This window comes from Buteo buteo, chromosome 2, assembly GCF_964188355.1.
Source record: "Buteo buteo chromosome 2, bButBut1.hap1.1, whole genome shotgun sequence".
Classification (NCBI taxonomy): Eukaryota; Metazoa; Chordata; class Aves; order Accipitriformes; family Accipitridae; genus Buteo; species Buteo buteo.
Window position 1 is genome coordinate 17,183,191 of NC_134172.1, and position 19,143 is coordinate 17,202,333.

Genomic DNA, 19,143 nt, shown 5'->3' on the forward strand with positions numbered 1-19,143 from the left:
CAAACCACAAAAACATAGTTGATTTAAAAGCTTGGTCATGCTTAATTGTTTTTCCTCTTGAAGTACTAATTCAGTTTGGTCTTGCTTAGTTTGAGATTTAACTGAATGAATTAGGAATACAAATATCCTTAGGAACAGAAGGCAAAGCTGGAGGCCCATAGAGAAAGAAGAATGTTCCCAGGGTTAGCATAGTCTGTGCACCACAGCTGGTTGCTGGATAGTGGCCAGGAATAATTTTGACATGTTTATTTCACATTTTTTCTCCATGAACATGTTTTGAGGACACTTCATTAAGTATGTCCGATAGTCTTTGAAGCTCTATGCCTTTAACGTTTTTCAAACAACAAACAGGGTGGTGGTTATGAAAATGAAAATTATATTGGCAAGGACTATTTGCACAATGAAAACAGCACCACAAGATAAGTGAATGAAGGCAGTGAACTAGGACAGGTTAGACTTTGATTTATTCTTTTTTGTATGTTTATCTGTGTGAAGGTTTTTGTCATAAGGTATGTTTCATCAGTAACACTGTGCTGACAGACTGTAATAAATCCTGCAAAAAGATATCATTTAAGTAAATCATAGAATATGGATATGCACTTTGTCTTGCAAATGTCCTGTGTACTGCATGGTGTATGGTGTACCAGTTTGAACAACGGCCACTATTTTATGTTGCTTCTGGAAGCTAATCAGTCAAGCAATGTCACCAAATCTAGATAAGCCTGGGGAATATTTTTGTCTAACTAAATTTTATGATTGGTGTTAAGGAATGTGTTTATACCAGATTGACTAGAAAATATACTGTTATCTTCTGTTTGTTCTTAAAATAAGTGATAGATCAGTCACTTTGGCCCAGCAGTTGCTTTGTCAGTTGGGTCAGACCTCTGGGAGCTCCCAACTAGGGAATTGGGCCATTCCATGCAGGAGAATCCATTGAAGCGGTGACAGTCCTTTCCCAGAAAATGAGAGCGATATGACTGTTTGAGCAAAGAATGTGGGCAAACAGCTGAACTTCTCTGCTGGGGTCTGTATGAAATAGTTTGGGCACAGCAGCAGCAGAGCGGGAAGATGCTGCATCCTCTGCATGTGCTCAGCACACAGCCAGGCGTTGCTTCCCTTACTGCAGTTTTCACAAGGGTTCTACAGCTGTAGTCCACTTCTTTGGCTGTGGAAGTTGAACTGCCCTTAATTTTGCAAGATAATTTTGACTACATTGGTGGTGTGTTGGGAATTCTTTTTTTCTACAAATACGAATTTTATCCAGTATTCTTTAACACTTAAGTTACTTACTGTCACAGAACTTACATAAAATGTGACCTTTTAATTTTTGCACTAAACTTGGAACTGAGTTTTATGAGGGTGTTTCAGTGAGATTATGTTCTAATTTGTAAACTTAATATTTGATTATTCTTCCAATGGAGAATAGTTTATTATATGCTTAGGAGGCAGTAAAGGTGGAAGTCATATAGGATTTAAGTTGCTTACACCAGTCATTAGATTTTTATGGTTTTTTAAGTGTGATCTGTTAAGTACATATTCCTTTCTGGTGAGCAGGATCATGTTTGGGAAACACAGGATATAATTCATAGTTAGGCAATGTTTTTAATGTTCAGCATCATTAAGAAAATCCAGCTTTCATATTTCCATTGCTGGTTTTAAAAGTATATGTGTCTTAAAATGTACTGGGTACTCAGCTGTCTAGAAAAATGGTCCTTAGCCCTGAAACACTGTCTAGGTTAGCAGTGTTAGAGCCAGAGTTTGGGGGTAGAATCAGTGTAGAACAAAACCAGTCAAAACAGTTCTTAGTACACCATCTGATGAGTTATCTGGTATATTTTCAGTACAGGGAAATCTGCAAGGACTGTGCTCACAACAGTTAAACATTCTCAAGGGAATTCTTCTGTAGAATTTGGAGGTTATTTTTGAGTTCAGCTGAAGAAAACAGGCCTTTTCCTTCAATGTTTAAAACTAAATATTTCAGTGTGTAATTCTTACTAAGCTTTTTTGGTTGAGAGAAATTAGTCCATAGAATCTATTATGCTTTGATTAGGCATTCAGCAGTGTTACTTTTTGGGGGGTGGGGAGGGTGGGGGCACTAATACCCTTTTTCTATTCTTTGTTTCTCTAACTTCTGCCTTAGAAATATGTATGTTACAGGTGAGCCCTTTTGCGGAGGGACTTTCTCTTAAAAGTCATTAGTTGATAGGCAGTTTGAATTTTAACATCCTGGAAATCCATACCATCTTGGCCTAGCTCCTTTATTGCTTGATCAGGCAAAGGCATAGGTTTGCCTTCTCACTTTGTCCTCTATGCCATGTAGTAGTAAGGTCCTTTTATTTTTTTTTATTTTTTTTTGTTTTCAGTTCTTGAATGCTTATTTTGCTTGTGTCTGTGAATAGGACACATTGAAGTTACTTTTTAAAATGTAGTGTATTTTTTGTATGGGGCATGTTGCTGCACAAATGTAAATGTCAATGTAGCTTTCTGACTGAAAGCTGTCTAGCTCACTGTTTAAGAAACTCTGTAACGGAAATTCTTATAAAAACAACTATAGATGATGCTTACTTTACTTATTTAGTACCATGACAAAATTTAGTATTACGCTCAAGTTTGCAGCTGTAAAGTCAGAAATAATTCCATTATTTGAGTCAGAGTTGCAAAGGCAATTCACCTTGCAAAGTTTGGAGTGTTTTTTTTTGCTTTTTGTCAGCTGTTGGTTACCTTTCTTTGAAGTAGAACATTAACAACATGCTCAGACTGTTAAACTAATAAAAACCCTGTACAAAATCCTTCCTGAATGACACGATAAGTTTTATCTTATTTTAGTCACCTGAGGGATTCAGGTTAGTGTCCAAATAACCCAAAATACCATAGTCAAAATGGAAGTCATGAGGGATCGTTTGTTTCTTGTTTAGTCTTTACATAACTTAAGGGCCAGCTATGATTTGGCAAAGACTTCAGTGCCACATTTCAAACTTAAGTCAGTCAGATTGTGCAGGTGAATGTGTCATACTCTTGTCTTAATCCTTAAATTATTAATGGAATTTTTAGGGTTGTGTTATCTGAGACATTCAAATACGTTTTGACTATGTGTGAGTAAGTTCTGAGGTATCAAATATCTCCTAAAAATGTTAGGACTACCAAATTAAGAAAACAGAACACTTGCTCTCCTTTCAGCGTTGCAGTCCTGGCTGGTTGTTTTCGTAGTCTAAATTGATAATTAACAGAATCCTAAAACTTCATTTTCACTGGAAAATTGTTGTTATGCTACCAGTAATAGCTTATTCCTCAAATGTCAAAGTTGAGAAAGATGGAAAAAGGCAAGTAATGTCCAAGTAATGTTTTTTCGGTCTTTCCTTTAGTCATCTTTAATAATTTTGATTGGTACCGTTGTCATACGTTAACCTAATTCTACTCTTTGAAATAACCTGTTTATCTGTAGTGTAAGAGCAAGTAAATAAAAAGTATGTATGGCAATTTTTTAAAAAATAGTCAAATTCTCTTTAATCCTTCAGTGTAGAATGAAATACAGGAAGGGTTTTTTTGAGTACCTTTTTAGCTAATTCTGAAGTGTGGTCAGAGCATTGCAGCAGGAATTGCTGGAACAATCTGTCCTATGTACATAGATCCAATGTTAATGTGATTTTTCAGGCTATCCTTTGTTGTCAAGTGGTAAATATAATTTGATTTCTGAAAGGCATTTGTTGAGGTTGGAGGTCTTCAACACCCATCTGGACAAAGCCCTAAGCCCAGTGTTGACCCTGATTTTAAGCAAGGAGGTTGGTTGGGATGACCTGGCACAGTCCCTGTCAACCTGAATGATCATGTGAGTGCCTGTGTACACAATTGCAGATATTTGTCTAAAGCTATGTAAATTTTATTATAACTGCAATGAAATCACTGTTTAGTATTTGTGATATTGTTTATCTGAAAAGAAAGCTAATATACTGCAGCAGATACATAGTGAAAGATAAATTATGTATTCTGTCCTTTTTAGACTGAAACAGTCATTAATTATGAACAACAGCAAAGTCAAAAAGTCTCACAATTTAATCAGGCATTGCAAACTGAAAACCGTAATGGTGTACTGCAATTCCACTATGAATGACATTACATATTACTAACAGAATTGTAAGATACGTAGATAATGTCTTATCAAACTGCATTATTGAGAATCCTGACAAAACTTAGAAGTTTGGACCCAGACAATAAATTAATGCTTAGTTTAGGACTAGGATAATGTGGGGCAGGGGTATCAGGAGTAGAAGGAATTGCACAGTTTTAATTTTAAATTCTAGAGTAGTCATTGCCAACTAAGAGTGCTAGATATTTGTTTCTTGATTCTTTAAAATACTAAATTAATCTGAATTTAAATTGTAAGAACTATTGACAGCATTGATTTCATGTAGTATCTTATAAAAATGAAATGAGTAGTTTGTATTTTCCAGAACTATTGTTTCCATCTACCCTAAGAATCAAGAACAAAATGTAGCAATTTGTACTGATTCATCATTTCACAGTTACTTTCACAACAGTAAGATCCAAGACAGTTTTAAAATCAGAAGCTTTGACCTTTTAATACAGCATATAATAGCAAAGGTGTCTAATACAGATGTGGAACTTACACAGGACTCCAGTTTGCAGCATTCAAAGCAGTACTACTGAGAAGGTATTTACTAAGGAAAACATGAAATGACAATCTATCATTTTAAATTGGAAATTTGGGAAAGAAGTGTTATTTTTTGCATCCTATGAATTTTCTAAGATTAGGCATAATAGCAACCGTGCTGTTCCTTGCTCTTCTTTTTTAATTCTTCAGAATGAAGTTGTTTTCTCAAATGGAAAATGGTTGGGGTTATTTACAGTCATGAAAACTGTTCAACTACGATTTATTTGATACACATATATTTCATAAAATGAAGAATCGATATTGCTCCTTCTTTAGCCTTCTCTTCTCCCAGGACCCCTTTTGAGAAACTTAGCTTTTATAAATTTTTCTCAGGTCCTTGAATTTGCTCTCTTGGAGATAGCTGTAGCTGTAAAATAAGAATTACTGAGACTGTATGCTGGGCTCTTTGCAATAGTAGAAAATGTGCGGAACATCCTCATTTCTTGCAGTGTATGTGCTAGCTTTATTCATACAATTGAAAAACCTTAGAAGTTGATTTCAAAGATTTATCTCCTCAAGCAAAGCAATCACTTTCCATTTGCTTTTTATTTTAAGCCAAACGTTGAAGTTACCCTATATTGTTTTACAAATAAGCTTTTATTATCAGCAACATGTTATCGAAAGTAGCATAGAACCTGTCGTGTAGGCACAGTTCCACTCTGACAGATGGGCATAGTGTAGGCATGCCAGCCAACCATTCTATACATCACCTAACATTGTATGAAGGGAAGAATTTTTGTCCAGGATTGCCACTGTGGCGTTCAGTGCATATAAGGCTTCAAGTTCAGGAAATGCACTCAGACTGGTCCATCTCATAGGATGACCAAAAATTTAAAAATAGCCTGGGTTTTAGGTTCTGCTGGGTTTGTACTGGGAAAAGTGACCAGATGCAATGAGGCTTCTATTTCTTTTTGGCTGTCTGCTGAAGTCACCTAATGGGCTCAGCCAAATAGAATTCTGCCACGGACACACATTTCTCCCTGATTAATTACCTAAGTATGGAAGCATAAGCAGTGTGTAATTTCTCTTCTAAGAAAGCTGTTGTTTGTGACTACATGCATATCTCTTTGGATATAGGAGGATGAGGATCTACTGATGTAGGATGAAATCCTAATGTGAAAATATGATTTAAAATAGAAATTTTTAATAAGAATAAATCAGACTTCTGCAACTGAAGATCTGGATAGTGAAATGCAGAATATTTTTGCAGCTTCTCAGAAATGCAAATCAGCTATTGCTTGGTTATTGAGGTTTGGGGTTCTGGAGGGTTTTTTTATTTTTAAAACAAATTGGCTTAATGCCTTGTGCTTGATTTTATAAAGTAGCCAAGCACTGCAGGCTTTTGGCAAATATACTTGCTTGAACAAATGCTTTTGTGTGTTGCACTACTCAATCTTTATGTCTGTCACTTTTACCTTCCTCAGCATTTTTGTGTAGCTTCAATGTTTTAATCATTAATTTCATCCTTTAAATACCAATGGATTTTGCTAACTTTTCTGGAAGATATGCTGGTACGATTCATTTGTGCTTTTGGGGGAACTTGGTTTCTGCTGAAAAGTTTCTAAATTTTGGGAAGTGGTTGCATGGCACTCTCATTTACAAGATGGCACAGTATGTGAAAGAACAGGTGTGAAAAATGAACTGAATAAAATTGCTATTGAAATATAAATTGACATTTCATGGGCTTCTGTTAGGAGAACATCTTTCTAAACTGTACTAAGTATTTAATTTTTCTTTTTAGCTGAATGTTTTCCTTCTGAAATGAAATTACATAATAATATTTAACCAACACTCTCTATATACCTAGTTTTAAATGAAAATTCATAATTAAGCTTAATATGAAATTATAAGATTTGATTTAATGCTTTCTTCCAGTACCTGAACTAATGTTCACTGCATTAGAAGGTGCAGTCATCATTGAGAAGCTTTGTTCTTTTAACAAAAGGTACCAAAAATAAATTCAGTTAGGGTCATAGTCGTTTAGTTTAATACTGTTATGATAATGAGTCCTATAATTACTTTCAGATAGTTCTTCCTTCCCAGAGGATGAGATTTTTAGTTTTGATGCCTGCTTAAAGCATGAGAATGACAGTAAAATTAATGTCATAACCTTTACAGCCTATTTATCGTTTTCTGTGTAGTATCCTAAAGGATTTTGTGTAACATCTAAAATAAATGTCTTGGTATGGACAAGCATCAAATTAGGTTAATTGGGTTCACCTGATACTCAGATTCAGTCTGTCTATAAGGACACCAGTTTCATATAAAAGACCTGTGGGTATCTTTCTGTGAAAATTGCTTTTAAATTATTACATGTATAAGCTCTGCTTCCTTTGATTGTTAAAGACCAATTTACAGTGTAGTTTTTTCCAGTTTATTTGATATTTTTGCTGCTTCTGGTTGAAAATTCATTTATCCCTTCATTCTGTGGTAACATAAGGAGTAGTATAGGCATGATAGAACTTATTTTGTGGCAATAAGATAAATTTTACTTTTTAATTCTGTCCAACTTCAGTCCACTTAAAAATCTATTAGATTTCTTTTCATCTCTGACCAGTCAGCAGCAGATTTCAAGAGAACTGGTTTGAGTTCTGGAGTACTGCAACTTGAATGTTTTTTTTATTGCCCTATGGTAGAGTTACAAACTGAGCAAAACGGATTTTAAGATTATAGAGAATTTTAAAAGTTTTATCATTGGGCTAGGCTCTCAGTTGGAGAAAAATTGATGATAATGCCAGATAGAAATAATCAATATCTTCTGTATTTGGAAAGAACCACTACTGGACTCAAATGTAATCAACAAGGACTATAAGAATGTTTGCCTCCTCAGTATTCAATAAAAACAACAGGACATCCTGAATTATTAGTGGTGTCTAACCTAAAATTTGTTCTGGACATAAGAGTGTAAAACAGGTACAAAATTTAGTTAATAATTTTATTTGTAAGTGTGCCTCTTTTTTGAACATCAGCGTGTTTTTTATGGGAAGTAGTCATGCCAAGCCAGATTTACAGTCAAATCAAAAAGAAAATTGGTTCTGTTGAGGGCAGGTATAGGTTAGCTGTATAGATGTTATTCTTCAGCTTCTATACTGTGCATTGATTCTGAGTTTCAGAACTTTTTTATAAGACTGCAGTTTGATGCATGTCCTAAACACTTAATATCTACATATATTTATATCTGACAAATCTGTTACAAGTTGGCTGAAAGATGTCAGAAACTGTCAGTGAGAAAGGAACATGAATCATTATACTTGTCAAGTTGTGGTGGGACTGGTTCCAAGACTAGCACCAGGCAGCGATCAATAAGAGAGTATCACTGTTGATAAATTTGAAAATAGTGTAAAACGCGGACAGGACAGTGACACAAAGTTATGTGATTTGCATTGTAAACTGTATTTATATTCAAAGAAAACACGCTTTAATACAGTTATACATATAACGATGGATAGAAAAAATTGAAGGGATGGTAAGAAGCAGCTTGCCCTGACTTCAAAATCTTGAGCTGTTCAGTTTTTCCAAAAAGGAAGGTTACTTGATTAAATATCTGCAAAAATAAAGGGCAGTGAAAGGTTCTTTGCATAACAACAATTAAAAAAATACTCATGAATGTCTATAAGATGAAAAATTAATTTGAGAAGTACTTTTTTTTTTAATTGGCAGTAGCTGATCAATGTACTAGTCTGTCAAATAAGTACTGGATTTTCTAGATCAAGACCATTATCTTACTGTAGTTAGGGTTGAATTCAAATCAGAGATGCCTGTACAAAATGTTTGGATTTGTATTGTCCAATTTTCTGTCCTAGTGTTAGGGTTTGTGAATGCTTGGAAGAAGATGTGGAGCTTGTATTTCCACATGGTATTCTAAGAATTATTGATCTGTATCCTGAAGTCTGGTTTGTTTGTTGTAATTCTAAGAGGAGGTAGTAACCATAAGTGAGGCATCCTTTTAAATGCTCCTTACAACTGGGAGGGACCATGAAAACCTATAAAAATGTGACTTCAGAATAATAATTTTGAGAGCCTTCACTTGAACATAATTTCTTACATTGTTTTTTACAATATGCATTGCTGTAACTACTTCAGTATGTTTTCAAGTGTTGGAAATCCTGAAGTGGAGGAAAAACTTCTGACTTTGTTTCTGTAAAAAGATCTTGTTGAGCAATACGGCCTTAAAGAAGGATCTCTTAGACTGAGTGACAAGTTGAAAATCCATGCTGGTTCCTAGAAGTGTTTTGCCATTCCAAAATTACATCAATGTGGTCTGTTCCATTCTTGTAGGTTAAGAGGGAGTTGTCTATATGTTACCACGACGTGAAACTACAAGTAGATGAGCCGACATCTGTTTGTATACTGGTTCTGAGAGATCAGAGGTTGACTGCTTAAGTACCACGGACAGAGGCTCTTTGAGGCAGCCTGGGATCTGCTGATATGCATCTGCAAACCTGTGCCAGGAGGTGCTGGTTGACATACAAGAGCTTCTTATTACATATGGCTCAGCACAGAAGATACAGGTACCAAAGAGCCTCACCTGTTTGCTGTGTGAGAGGTCTTCTCACAGCAGCCACACTCAATTTTCTTCTATGCTTTGGTATTGAACTTCCTGGAAATTGAATTGATTTTGTCTCTTTTATACTTTACTGCTGCCTACAGAACCATCTTCTTCCTGGAATGTCTCCATTGCTTTTTGAGAGTCAATTGCATGATAGTAAAGAAACATATTCAAGACTTATTTTTGTGTGTGGTAATTGCATCAGAATTTGTCCTAACTATGTTTTTATTTATCCCAAACCAATCTTTTGGTACTTCTTGTGCTTAGAAGGGGGCTTTTGAGCTCCTGTCTGGAACGTTCTTTATGTAAGATTCTACCGGCTCTTAAATTGGCCAGGAAATTAAGCAAACTCCACATTGGCACAGCTGGCTCTGCTCATGGGAAATGTTATAGATACGCACTGGGATGAAAGCCTAGATCCAAGTAAACCCCCAAGTAGTTGGAGTTCCACCTGTGTCGGTTAATGGACTTGTATGTTACCTTCCCAAAGCCTTCAACTGCATCAGGAGAACAAGAGTTTTATACCCTGTGTGACTTTTAACATGTTAGTGGTGTTCAGCCAAACCAAACTATTATGCAGCCATTCCAAAAGCTAGACCATTTTATGATAAGGAAAATCTAAGTGGATAATAATGTAGTTTTGAATTGTCATTATATTGTACTGTGTCTTTCTTACTTGACTGTTGAATCACACTTGACCGAAGCTTAAGTAACACACTGACTGCACTGGAAAGAAATAGCCAACTCTTAAGTTACTGGGTGGCCACTTGATGTAATGCTATTTTATGTCAAACATTATGCATCAAATTTTGCGATAAGTACCAATGTCAGATTCAGGAGAGGTGGCAGTATAGTGTATGCTTCACAAATGCAAGCAAATATTGTAGCATCCATGGAAGATCCTGCTTGTCAGTCAGTTATATGGGATCCATGCAGTCAGATGTTTGAAGGAAAATGATTGCTTAACGCTACATTGTGATTCTTCAGAATACATTGTGACATTGGAATTCATTACATGTCCTCTTTTCTGGCTTTAGTGGTGGTTTTCAATTACAAGAAGCCTAAGTTAGTTGTACCCAGTGTTGAAATATGGAGAGTGCATATAAGGGTATGTGTGATCCAGAGAAACACTTGGTTTAAAACTTTGGTGGTGTTTTGCATGAGGTATGGGCATACTGGGATCCATTCTGAAATACAATTTCAGAAAACTATGGCTGTTGTCCTATTTTTTTGTTGTTGTTGTTTATGAAAAATTAGCAGAATTTCTAAGTATCTGTATTTCTTCTTTCCAGGAACGTTGTCGTAACTATTAAAGGGCATAATGCAGAATCCGTTAACTGTTTCTGCAGGTATAGTATAATTCCTGTACTTTTTTTGAGAAATTGGACGCTTGTGATTCAAAATGTGTAAGAAATACCATCATCATTAATAAATTACTGTATAACTCATGTCTACTATTTTACCCTAATATGGTTAAGAAAAAAAAAAGCCGTTATACTGCAGCATTTATCACTTTAAACAATTGCAACAGCTAAGATTATTTTCTTCTTTAGGACATTGCAAATTACTGTTAACACCTATAGTTGAAACTTGAAATATATAAATCTGCTTCTTGTTTGCTTCAGCAGCATTAAGTGTTCAGGGTTTATTATAATTTTTTTATCCTCATATAATTGAAAATCATTGTCATATTGGACCCCCATATAATTGGAGGTTAAATCTGTTTGCAAGTTATGCTACAAGACTAGCACAAACAAGAACATAAGTATTTTCTAAATATAAACTTAGATTTTTAGATTTTAAATGCCTTTTCTCTAGCATTCCTATGCTTACTAACATTTTTTGTATTTAACTACATTTCTTCTATGTTTTGTCTTTTCAGAAGGGTTAGCGTCTTGAATTTTTCCCTCCATTATTAGTAAGGGTATTTGTGCTGCAATTGTGTATTCCCAAGCCTTTAAATGTGCCGCCGTAACTTTTATTTCCTTTCCCTTTTGATCTGTGTCACAATGCTAATGTTTAAATACGATTTTTAACTTGAATGTCATTTTTAATGATACTTCTTATATGTGAGTGAATGTTTGATGAATATGACATAAGCTCTAATGGACCTTTCAGAACCATTGCAGGTTGTCAGTTAAGTTTCCATTGTTAGTACTTATATTAATTAAGAAAAGCACTATATATTACTTAACTTGAAGCCTTGAGCTTTTACTGTCATGTAAGTTTATACTTTACCTGTTTTGTGAAGACTGAGTATTATTATGGTACTGTAATAATTCTGAGGAAGCTATTCCAGAAGGATGTCATGCAAATTGATCTTAGTTGATGAGTTCTGAGTCTAATGGGACTATTCTTTCAAGGAAGACAGTACTTACTGTTGTGTAAAGTTATCCACCCTGCAGTGTGCTTTACGTCCGTATGCTTTTGACTGAGAAACTTAATTCTAATACTTAAAAAACCTTAATTTAATTTTTCCTGTAAATAACAGGAATTTGACTGCTGTTGTAGTCAAATTGAATGTGTTATCTTTATGTTAAAGCCATTTCTGAATTATAGGAGGAGAATATAGACTGTGAAGCTGTTTGCAAACTTGAAACTGATGAATCATTTGCTTTGAGATTTTTTGAAGCCTTTTTTTTCTTTTCTGAACAGAATTCTATTCCAGTCAGTATCCTGTTATCAGCTTGCACCCAGAGTAAATTATAAGAGCCATGTTGTAAACTTTTGAAGTGAGGGTTCATGTTAGAAATCATAACCAGATCCTGACCAAGAGCTATATCAGTGTGAAATCTTGATATTTTACAAATATACTAGTCTTTGTATATTTTTTTAATATTCTTTTTACTATCACTCATTTTTGTCCTTGTATCAAGCATCACTTTTGTTTGTTAAATGTGTTATGGCACTTCGAAAATGTTGAGGCTATTAGCAATTTATAATGATTTATGTACAACTATAACATTGGTATATTTCTTGCAAATAAAAGGTTTGAAAATAAATGGTATTGGAAGTAGAACCTATCTATCAGTTACATTCAGTATAGCATTTTTGTCAGTCTTTCTATACTTTGAAAGTGCTTGTTATTTTTCAGTTGAGTATGGAAGTAATGGTTAGTGCAAGTTCTTTGAGTGACAGCATAAACCCTTCACTGCCACCATTTGTCATGTGATAGCAGGAGTTCTGTAATTTGATACATACTACTTCAGGGCATCGGTATTTTTCTCAATTTAAAATATTGTATAAGAAAGGTGATTATATAACAAGCAGTTGTAACTCTGTGTTCAAACAGATGCACTTTTCTGAGTAATGATAAATATTTAACTTCTAAGATTTTAGTTTTTTCCTAGGAATTGTGAAATTATCATTGAAGCATCATATTCTGTCATTCACACTCATGTTGAGCAAGTGCTAGGTTTTTTTATAGTGCTTCATAGTGACATAAAATACCCGTGTGCCTTAGAGAACTGAAATACCTTTGGCTTTGTCAGATTTATAAATCTTTTTTGTTAGATGACTCTAACATGAAATAATTGTGTATCTTGTCCAATTATTGTGCAAAATATAAGGCTGTCCTGGTTTATCTAGGAATTTATTTAATACATTTTTGTCTTTTTTAAATATACATTGGAAAAGTATGTCACAGGCTGAAATCATAGTTTTGATCCTTGAGTATGTTTATTTTAATTAAAAAAAAATAGCTTTTTAAAAAATCATTGTATAGTTTAGTACATTTTGTATCCGTGTTAGTATGGTCATTTGGTGCTGGGAGATTTCAAACTTCAATTAGCCATGTAAATGTGTTCCTTAGCATCAACTCTCACTTTGCTGGAACCCCTGCTGCCTTTATATCATTAACATAAATGCAGGTGCAAATAGCATTTATGTACTTTGATAGAAAGCAGTTGGAGACATTTCACTGTGGGACACGACACTTTAGGATTGCGTACATCTGTTCAAATAATGTATCCAAGCCAGTGACATGAATGCAAGGATAAAAACATCTGCCCCTGAGACCATTTGCCATAGAACAGATGCTTACATCTTTATTTATGCAGATGGCTTGTGTGATGAGCTAAGCAATGATGAAAGCAAGGAAGTTTGACAAAGATTTCAGGGTATTGCTTGGCATGGGAAAATATGTTGGTAAGAGGGCTTCGTTTTCAGATGTTGACCAAAAGAAGAACATCTGTTATAAATACCGATGTTTTTAGTAACATGGATGTGTTATTTGGGACGTTAACGAGATTAACGCAAAATCAGTAAAGGACTTTAAAAAAAAAAAAATCTCTTTGCACAAAAATTGTACTGCAGTTATAGAAGATCCTAAATAGTTTAATAAAAGTAATTGCTGTTAACAGGAAGGCTCAACTGCTTTGCTTAAGATGTTCTCAAGTTTATCCAAGCCATTGAATTGACTGAAAGTTTGCAAAGGTAGCGTATTTTGAAATAATAACTCGTCGTGAAGTTGTTCAGAGGTTGCGTGCAGTGCTGTAAAAGATTTCATGACCTTGGGGATTTTGTAATAGAAGCCATATTTAGCGTTACAAAATTGTTAGGCAAGTAGTTCAGCCTTTCTGTTGTTCGCAGATTGCTGTAGGGTAGTCGACGTGAGTGGCAGACCTAAGCCGCGCTGGCCCTTCGGAGAAGGAACGGGCAGGGCTCGGGCGGCGGCCGGAGGCAGCGGTGACGGGCGCCCGACTCCCCCTGCTGGACTCTGCGCCAAGGGGCTCCTTTGTCTGCCGGCACACGCCCGCCGCACGTGAATTTAATTAGAAGAGAGCTGGTGTTTCGGCACATGGCAAGTTAAGGATATCATCCTTGGCCTGCGTTCCTGTTGACTGCGTTCCGGTTTAATTCCCGCGCATCTTGGCACCTATTACAAGGGTTTGCTGATATATTGTCACTTATCAGCAGTGTGTTCAATCAATTCCTTTACAGCACATCCAGTACCTTCTTTTGAGAACCGGTGCTGCCTTTAAACAATACAGTGGCTAGCGTGGGCAGGCTTAGCAATGCCAATAAGCGTTGCAAATAATTGTAATCATGCACAGGGGGAGGAACAACATCCAGATACTGTAATTAAAAATGTTTTCTGCTACATCCTACTGCCAGAAAGGCCTAGCTATGTCCAGGTTCAGCAACAAGTGATAATTTTATATGTTCTGAAAACTAATGTCTTCCTAGCCAGGACCATAGTCTTTCTGAAGATGTTTTGGTTTTCTTATGCTCTACAGGGCTGTGTCTGTCTTTGAAAAAATATACATATCTATATGAAGTACTGTGGAGATCCTCTAATCTTTATTTTTGTTTTTGTTTTTTTTATCTTTATTTTTGTTTTTTAATCTTTATTTTTTTTTTAATCCTTAGTGGAATTGGCTACAGGTTTCAGTGTTTTGCGTATGTCAGCCAGAGCTATAGAGTCCTTTTCTGAAGAAATTTGGGTTATGATGAAAGAAAAGGGGGGACGGTGAGAGCAAACAAAAAACCTGGACAGAGATTCCCCATTCAAAAGTTAGATCACTTAGGCAATTTTCAAAAGAAATGAGCTATTTAGAAAATCCCTTAGAAAATACTTTCCAGCTATCGTCTAAGTTTAACAATGTGTTCTATATTCTGGTCCTTTCTTTGGGGAATGATTTCCCCTTTCTTTGGGGAAGACTCAAAATAGGCCAGGTCAAGACTGACAGTCTTCTGAGCCTCTGCTCATCTTTAATGAGGGAGCACTTTCCGAGGTTTGTAAGACAGAAGTCACCATACAGGTGCTTTTAATGCTTCAAGTAAAATACATTTGCTCTATGGAGTCAAAGTGGTGAATTAATTGTTTGTTTTCTTTTGCATAGAGGCTCTCTTCAGAAAGAAGTGTTCTGATTTTCACAAAAAAGTGATAGTCTATGAAAGGAATAACAATCTTGCTCTTCTGTTGTGCTCTCTATTTGCACATCAGTATTTGCAAAAAATAAATTTTGGGAGTAAGAGGCATAATTCCCTTACTGCAATCAGACGTACGTGTTCTCTGTCCCATGCACGGAAGGGAGGAGGGTTGAACTCTCAGTAAGATGGAAGGTAGATTCTATTCTCTGCTTGTTTGAAAGGGGAGCAAGAGTCTAGTCATAAAATATTTTATGCTTTATTTGTAGGATGGTTGTACTTGACCCTTTTGTGCTGCATAGTTTCTGAAGAATTCTGCCTTCGTTTTTATAGCAGACCTGGTCATTACTGTTTCCTGCACTTAAGGAAAAAATAAGTCTATTAATTACCACTTACATTAGGCATATCAAGATTTTGTCCAGGTTGATGTGATCTTGATAGACCTTTTAAGAAGGACTTTACATTGACATTGACTTTACAGTGAATGAATTACTGTTTAGGTCTGTATCTTTCTTGAAGCTCGCTGAAAGGAATTTCGACTGGCAGTTCTCCCAGAAAATAATTTTTAAAAATCCAATTACAATCTTTTCTTTTGAATCTTCTGTTTATCCCCACTTTCTAAAGTACCTAATTTATATTTGCAATGCTGCTGAAGGTTTATGAATTATGAGTTTATGACCAGTGCTTTCATCACCTCCTTCAGCTATTTTCTGAACAATTAGTTCCCCCAAGTGGCTGTGTTACTGAAGCCTTGCTTCACAAATCTCCAGGGATGGTACCCTCTATGGAGCAGAATGACTGGGCAAAACTGACAAAGATAAACCATTGGATTTGTAGTGATACCAAAATAATTTCCATTTGACTCAATTGAGTCCTCTTGGAGCAGCATGGTTTCTAGATAATGCCCAATTGAAGTTTGACATGGTTGGTTGCTGAAGCTAGTAGAGGCATTTAGAAGTTGAAACACAGTCTTTGATGTATCTAACAGTCTCTCTCTCAGAGAGAAGTTCCATGCTTAAACAGAAAAGTACCAGTGTTTTGATCTTTAGTAGCGACTTGTGTGGTTGCAGAGGCCAGGCACCATCTTGAGCCCACAGATTTATCTGCACAAACCTTATTCCTAAGTTCTCTTACTGCCATAGTGAGAAAAATCTGTGTGTGATTTCTTCAGCTGCAAAGGTGGAAAAAGTTATTAATAATTACAGATGCTTTATGTCTAGCTCTCTTTATGTCAGTTTTCATTTCTTAATATGAAAATATTTTGATCTGCTTAAAACCTATTAATTATGTTAACCTTAATATGAAATGAGTAGCTTATAACTTGAAAGGCTGTGCCTTCAAAAAAATGGAAAGCTTTTAAAGTTCACAAACACTGCATGAGAGGTGTTAAGAGAATATGTGGATCTGCTAATAAATGTATTTTAAATTCATTGCAAAAGAGTGTTTCAAAATCTCATATGTATACATGTTCTGACTTTTAGGAAAGACTTCCAGGACTTTCTTCCTTTATACAGTAGCACAGAAATGGCTTTTTTTTATAGGAGGTTGTGTTAAGCCCACTTTTTATATAAGATGTTGCTTTTAAATATTGATTTACCCACATGTGGCTAATACATTTGATATTACAACTCAAAAACTTTACCTCAAAGCTGTTGGCCACTTGTTGTTCCCTTTAGAAATAGGATTTCATACATATTTTAAAAGTTACTTGTGTTGGGAAAATACAGAGATACGTGAAATCGAAATATATGAGAAATCCAAAATGATGTCTTAGATTATTATTGTTGCTAACGCTGATAATATAGCATTGAGATGCATTGATTTCTTGATGTGTTAACTTCTGTTTAACATATCTGCTTTTGCATGGGTATTGGTTTATGTTACACTTTTCTCTGAGGACAGAGATACTGGAGCCAAGATGCTGGCGAGATTCTATTGGCGGAAAGAAGCCTTAATTGCAGAAAGAAACCTTAAATAGAGTTATAGAATGGTTTGGGTTGGGAGGGACCGTTAAAGATCATCTAGTCCAATGCTCCTGCAATGAGCAGGAACATCTTCAACTAGATCAGGTTGCTCAGAGCCCCGTCCAACCTGACCTTGAATGTTCCCAGGGATGGGGCATCTACCACCTTTCTGGGCAACCTGTGCCAATGTTTCACCACCCTCATCATAAAAAAAATTCTTCCTTATATGGAGTCTGAATCTACCCTCTTTTAGTTTAAACCATTACCCCTTGTCCTATCACTACAGGCGGTGTTAAGAAGTCTGTCCCCATCTTTCTTATAAGGCCCCTTTAGGTACTGGAAGGCCGCTACAAGGTCTCCCCAGAGCCTTCTCTTCTTCAGGCTGAACAACCCCAACTCTCTCAGCCTTTCCTCATAGGAGAGGCATTCCATCCCTCTGGTCATTTTCGCGTCCTCCTCTGGATCTGCTCCAGAAGGTCCATGTCTTTCCCATACTGAGGATTCCAGAGCTGAACACGGTACTGCAAGTGGGGTCTCACCAGAGCAGAGCAGAGGGGCAGAATCACCTCCTTGGACCTGCTTGCCACGCTTCTTTTGATGCAGCTCAGGATACAGTTGGCTTTCTGGGCTGCAAGCACACATCGCCGGCTCATGTCCAGCTTTTCATCCACCAGTACCCCCAAGTCCTTCTCTGCAGGTCTGCTCTCAGGACCTTACACTTGGCCTTGTTGAAATGAGGTTCACATGAGCCCACTTCTTGAGCTTGTCCAGGTCCCTCTGAATGGCATCTTGTCACGCAGGCATGTCAACCGCACTGTTCGGCTTGGTGTCTGTTGTCTGCAAACTTGCTGAGGGTGCACTTGATCCCACTATCTATGTCATTGATGAAGATTTTAAACAGTGCTTGTCCCAATATGGACCCCTGAGGGACACCACTTGTCACTGACCTCCGTCTGGACGTTGAGCTGTTGACCACTACTTTCTGGATGTGGCCACCCAGCCAATTCCTTATCCACTGAATAGTCCGTCTATCAAATCTATATCTCGCCAATGTAGAGAGAAGGATGTTGTGGGGGACTGTGTCAAAGGCCTTATAGAGGTCCAGATAGATGATAGCATTTTAATGAAGCAACTCCTATGTATACTTTCAAACAACAGAGGAAAGCAATTCTGGAAATTGAGAAAGTGAAGCTACCTAACAGCAGAGATTAATACTTTTTTCCTCCATCCTTTTTTTTTTTTTTTTTTTTTTTGCATAAGCTATGTTATATAGTAATTCTCTGAAAAGCAAATCTGTATAAACTTTGGCATATATCAATATAGGGTTGATAGTGCAATAAGGAGTTTTGGGAAAAAAACAAGACTGGATTAGACAGTAAACTGAAGAACTTCCCTAAATATGAACTATGTACCCATGATCTTGGATTACTATATGAGTTATCTCTCCAAAATGACTGTTTATGCCAAAAACAGTTTTAGCTTATTCCCACACTGAAAAGTGTCGCTAGAAATTTTAAGGTTGAACATCTGTTCTAATGGAGTCTAGTTAATGGCAAAAAAACATTTTTATTGTGTAACTTTGTTGTTGTAAAGCTCTCTTCTGCTAAGAAGAGTCTTTTGGAGACTATTTAAGGAATCCAGGAAGCATCCCACTGCTCACAGAATTTTTTGAAATGCACCATAATCCTAATCCCTTAAGATAATAAACTTGCACAGATGATAAAGCAAAGACCTTTCTAACTGATAAAATGCTTAGTGCACAACTAGCAAATCACATTGATGCTCAAATCAGAATTAATTATATATAGCTTTAAAGAGGTCTAATATTATCTTTTAGAATTTTAATGAACTATTTTGGTCTTGGTCCTCCTGTGGTACACCAGCACGTGTTTTCTAAGCTTATTTGTCCTTTCTGTACCTTCGTGTTTGTGTGAATGATGTACTGTGATTTTCCAATCTTGCATTAGAATACGTCTTTATATTCTTTATTTTTCTAATCTATTTTAAATGGCATAAAAGGACTACTACGTAGATAGAATTATATTACTCTTTACAAAAATCAAGTGTTAAAAAGGTAAGAAATGCAAGAT

The 19,143-nt window shown here is 36.0% G+C and overlaps 1 protein-coding gene across 7 annotated transcripts in view; it reads left to right on the forward strand.

Moving 5' to 3' along the window:
• The window catches only part of ZNF438 (zinc finger protein 438), a 64,110-nt gene that overhangs the window by 31,082 nt on the left and 13,885 nt on the right, over positions 1 to 19,143 (forward strand). For 3 of the 7 annotated variants that reach the window (XM_075046478.1, XM_075046505.1, XM_075046486.1), the window contains one exon: positions 10,511 to 10,567. The exons of 2 other annotated variants lie outside the window; for them this stretch is intronic. In XM_075046478.1, coding sequence (XP_074902579.1) covers positions 10,540 to 10,567 — 28 coding nt within the window. In that variant the 5' untranslated portion in view covers positions 10,511 to 10,539. Of the gene's footprint in view, positions 1 to 8,947; positions 9,181 to 10,510; positions 10,568 to 19,143 lie in introns of all 7 variants that reach the window. 2 more of the 7 variants (XM_075046468.1, XM_075046495.1) reach the window with 1 other exon arrangement.